The sequence below is a fragment of the Heterodontus francisci genome, chromosome 21 (genome assembly GCF_036365525.1).
Source record: "Heterodontus francisci isolate sHetFra1 chromosome 21, sHetFra1.hap1, whole genome shotgun sequence".
In the NCBI taxonomy this organism is placed as follows: Eukaryota; Metazoa; Chordata; class Chondrichthyes; order Heterodontiformes; family Heterodontidae; genus Heterodontus; species Heterodontus francisci.
In genome coordinates this window covers 24,504,163-24,508,832 of record NC_090391.1, presented here as the reverse complement: position 1 = coordinate 24,508,832, position 4,670 = coordinate 24,504,163, and the positions used below count along the sequence as shown (strand labels likewise).

Genomic DNA, 4,670 nt, shown 5'->3' with positions numbered 1-4,670 from the left:
TTTAGGCCATCTCGCGAAACTATGGACGTCCATACTCTCTTTTCAGTCTCAGTGTTTTTTTTCATCCTTCTATGCCTTTGTAAGAATAGTAAATAATAATCCCCTTTTTATTTTTTGCAGTTTACCGGTCTGCATATGTGTGTCTGTGCATGTGGGCGAGGAAAAATAAGGGGTGTTAATATTTCGATTTGTGCGTATGTGGACTTCATTGGTGTAGACATTATTTAAAATAAACAGTTAACATTTGTTTTTTTATGAAAGAAAACTGGTTGGTGTGCTTTATTCTGGTGAAAAGTGGAGTACATGATTGATTGCTTCAGTAAGTGGGAAAAATTAAATATATCTTGTGACCTGTGGATAAGTGGGACTGGCTGAACAGTACACTCCTCCCGCCTTGGCTGAAACTGACCATCCATCCATCTATCTATCTATCTATCTTTCTATCTATCTATCTATCTATCTATCTATTTGCCCTTTATTCCTGCATCTATCTACCTATCTAGCTGCCTATCAATCCATGTATCCCTCTCTCTGCCTATCTAACCTTCTATATGCCACCTATCTATCCATCTTTTTGCAAATCTATCATCTAGCAATTTGTCTTTCTAATTAGTTGCCTGTCAATCTATCATTCTAATCATCTAGCTATAACACCTTCTATGTATATATCTGTCAGCCGAACCATCCATATATCATTCATCTATTGATCGGTTCATCTATCGATCTACCAATCGACCGATCACTCTATGTCTCTCATTCTTTCGCTAACCAAGTCTCTCCAGCTCTCCCCACGTTTGTCTCTCTCTAGCTACCTTTCTGTCTATATGTCTATCGATCTCAGTATTTGCCTCTCCGTCCAAATAAACACATGATGCTCCTCGCCCACATCAAGCCTGCAAGCTACAAAATAACAAGACTGTCCTTGCAAATGTCCCATTCTCACTTTTCCCCACAGACTGGATATCTCCCGGATTATAATCGGGAATTTATTATTTATTTATAATGTGATGTTGTGGAGACGGAGTGTGAACAGCTCTGAGTAGGTTTCTTATTTTATTTTTATTTATTTATTTAGAGATAAAGCACTGAAACAGGCCCTTCGTCCCACCGAGTCTGTGCCGACCAACAACAACCCATTTATACTAACCCTACAGTAATCCCATACTCCTTATCACCTACCTACACGAGGAGCAATTTATAACAGCCAATTTACCTATCACCTGCAAGTCTTTGGATGTGGGAGGAAACCGGAGCACCCGGAGAAAATCCACGCAGACACAGGGAGAACGTGCAAACTCCGCACAGGCAGTACCCAGAATCGAACCCGGGTCCCTGAAGCTGTGAGGCTGCGGTGCTAACCACTTGTAATAATCTCGGATGCATTAATGCTACAGGACTGAAGGAGGATATTTGATCCATCGTGTCTGTGTCGGCTCTTTCAAGAAGCATATCAGTTATTCCCAGTCACTCTCTTTGCCCCATATCTCTCTGTAACCTTCGCCTGCAAATATAATCATTTTGCATCTAGAAATTTTGCTAACATGTTTAAATCTACGCGTCAGATTATCAAAAATTTAGTCTTTAAAAACAGTCTTTCTTTATTTACTCTAAACGCTGCATTGTTTAAAATATCACCAGTAAATCTTCTCTTAGCCTTCTTTGGTCTAAGACCACCCCAAGCTTTTCCAGTCCACCCAAGTAAGTCTAATCTCCCTTCCCTGGACCCATATAGTTCTTGCAGCACTCAGTTTTTTTTTGGCAATGTTGCTCCTCTATCTATTTCTCTTTATTTAATTGCCTATGAAATACACAACGTCAGATAATAGATGTTTTATTGTTTCTTAACTGGAACAAAACAGATCGTGTCTGTGAACTCTCAATGACATTTTCTCTTGCTGGCTGAGTAATATTCCATTAAGCAAAACTAATCTGCATTTGATCCTCATATTTCCCATCCCTTTCAATATTGTCTGAATAGCTTGTATACAGGATGTTAATCATCCCATTCTCCCCTTTTTGCAGCCATGTTCAGACATCAACACACATCATATGCCGACATGGCTATTTATGTCTGTACCTGAAGAAGATAATTAACCACATTATCTGATTGCAGGAAAGCAACTGCAACCCGAACCTACACTTATTTGCATTTTCTTTGATTTCCACTTAATTTCGTATTATATCAAATGCCGTCTCACCTAGTCCTGTGTATACATTGATCCTACTTTTAAATGCTATATTTTTGGGCCGAAACCCCTGATGAATTCGTTTCAACTCTCGTACACTGCACCAGTCAACCTGTCTGGGACGATATTGGCCCCAGTTCTCTTCAGGTGCAACAGGCTGAAAACATCCTCCTTGTCTCACAGCTGGTCCCAATGTCGTAGGAATCTAAAATCCTTCCTGCTGAATCATGTCTCCAGCCACGCAATCATTGCCACATTCTCCTATTTCTGCTTTAGCTAAACCTTGGCGCTGGGAGTAACCCAGTGATTACTGCCCTTGCAATCTTTTTTTTAAGAGATACAGCACTGAAACAGGCCCTTCGGCCCACCGAGTCTGTGCCGACCATCAACCACCCATTTATACTAATCCTACACTAATCCCATATTCCTACCACATCCCCACCTGTCCTTATATTTCCCTATCACTTACCTACACTAGGGGCAAATTATACGGGCCAATTTACCTATCAACCTGCAAGTCATTTTGGCATGTGGGAGGAAACCGGAGCACCCGGAGGAAACGCACGCAGATACAGGGAGAACATGCAAACTCCACATAGGCAATACCCAGAATTGAACCCGGGTCGCTGGAGCTGTGAGGCTGCGGTGCTAACCACTGCGCCACTGTGCCGCCCAAAATCCTACTTCATACTTTCCTCCCGAGCTCTGTAAACTCTCACTACAGGACCTCTATACTCTTCCTCACAATGACATTGATATTAATACAGAAAAAAAACACTTAGAGTTCCATCCCTTCCACCCGCAGAATGTTTTGCACACTGTTCATGACATCTCTTACCCCGGAACCAGGGAGGTGAGTAGCAAACGGGATTCAGTTATTCGTCTTTACTGAGGATATATATATATATATTTTATTATTTGATCTACAGTTTTCTATACTTTTCACTGCAACCTTGGTTAAAATTTCTCTGCAGAATTCAGAGGTAGCAAGGGTAAAGAGTTATGTTCCTCTATTCTGGACTATGTGGTAAAGGTGTATGCATCACAATAAATAATGTGAAGCTGAGTAATTTGCTGTAAACTTCTTAGTGGCTCCCTGTTACTGTTGATTTCTATTTTGCAGCTAATCTGTTGACAATTATTATCCTGTTTCGGGGAAAATGTGGTCTCTCCAAATGTGTAACTCGCTACCTGAAGGTCATGGCAGCAGCGGATCTACTGGCCATTATCACTGATGTAGTACTTTATCGGATTAATGATTATTATTTACCAACTAGCTTCCTGTTCATAACTCCTGTGTGCGCTTTCCAAAATGTATTAAGAAATGCTGCCAAAGATATTTCAGTTTGGGTGACAGTCGCTTTCACTTTTGACAGGTTTGTAACCATTTGTTGCCAGAACCTGAGGACGAAATACTTCACTGAGAATACTGCCTCTGCGGTTATTGGAACAATATGTCTGTTGTTCAGTTTGAAAAACATCCATTGGTACTTTACCTTGGAGCCCTACGTTACAATTAACAACGTACCTTGGTACTGTAATGCAAAACTGGATTACTATACTGTACCTGCATGGGTCGCATTTAGTTGGATTCACCGCTGCCTCAACCCCTTGCTCCCAATAGTTCTGATATTGCTGCTCAATATTATGACCGTAGTACACATTTTAGCTGTAAGTAGAGTCCGCAAATGTTTGAGGGTAACCAACAATAAAGTAAATCAAAATGATCCGGAGATGAAGATGCGAAGGAAATCCATCATTTTACTCTTTGCTATATCTGGAAACTTCATAATGCTATGGATGTTATACGTGATCATTTTCTTATTAACCCAAATTACAAACAATTATTATTCAACAGGTTTGAGTGATCCGATGTTAATTGCAGATCAAACCAGTTACATGCTCCTGCTTTTGAGTTGCTGCACAAACACATGCATTTATGCTGTGACTGTGACTAAGTTCAAAGAGGAGCTGAAGAATGCATTGACATATGCACCAAAATTAATACTTAAATTGGTTAAACGAGGACAATGATGACACAATATCCAGAAATTGAATTCTATTCCATCTCTGATCCCATCATTTTCTCCATGATTCATTGCTACTGAGTGCTTCCAGGAACAGTAATTGACAATATCAGACATAGAAAATATGTGCAAAATAAAGAGATGATTCTGAAATATTCCATTGTTTGCCACTCTCTCACCCTCTGAATTCCACTGGGTACAGATTTAAACGATCCGTTTTCAATATCAGTAAAGATATAATTATTTATTCACATCCCGGATTGAGAACGGTTTCATTGGATGATCTGTTTTCCGACAAATGATGGCTTGCACTCCCGTAAATCCGAAATTTCCCTTGAAGTATGAGGTTTATTCAGAATCGGTGGCATTGTTTTCACTGTATAAACATGTCCGATCAGCAATCTATTTCCACACTTCATTGTCTGAACATACACAATCAGCAGTCCACACCCACACA

The 4,670-nt window shown here is 40.1% G+C and overlaps 1 protein-coding gene across 1 annotated transcript; it reads left to right on the top strand.

Annotated features, from left to right (window-relative positions):
- The first annotated feature begins 1,541 nt into the window (after window positions 1-1,541).
- On the top strand, window positions 1,542-4,220 carry LOC137381063 (probable G-protein coupled receptor 139). The gene is made up of 2 exons (XM_068053453.1): window positions 1,542-1,698; window positions 3,310-4,220. The coding sequence occupies exons 1-2, from the start codon at window positions 1,542-1,544 to the stop codon at window positions 4,218-4,220; spliced, it is 1,068 nt and encodes a 355-aa protein (XP_067909554.1).
- Window positions 4,221-4,670: the final 450 nt, after the last annotated feature.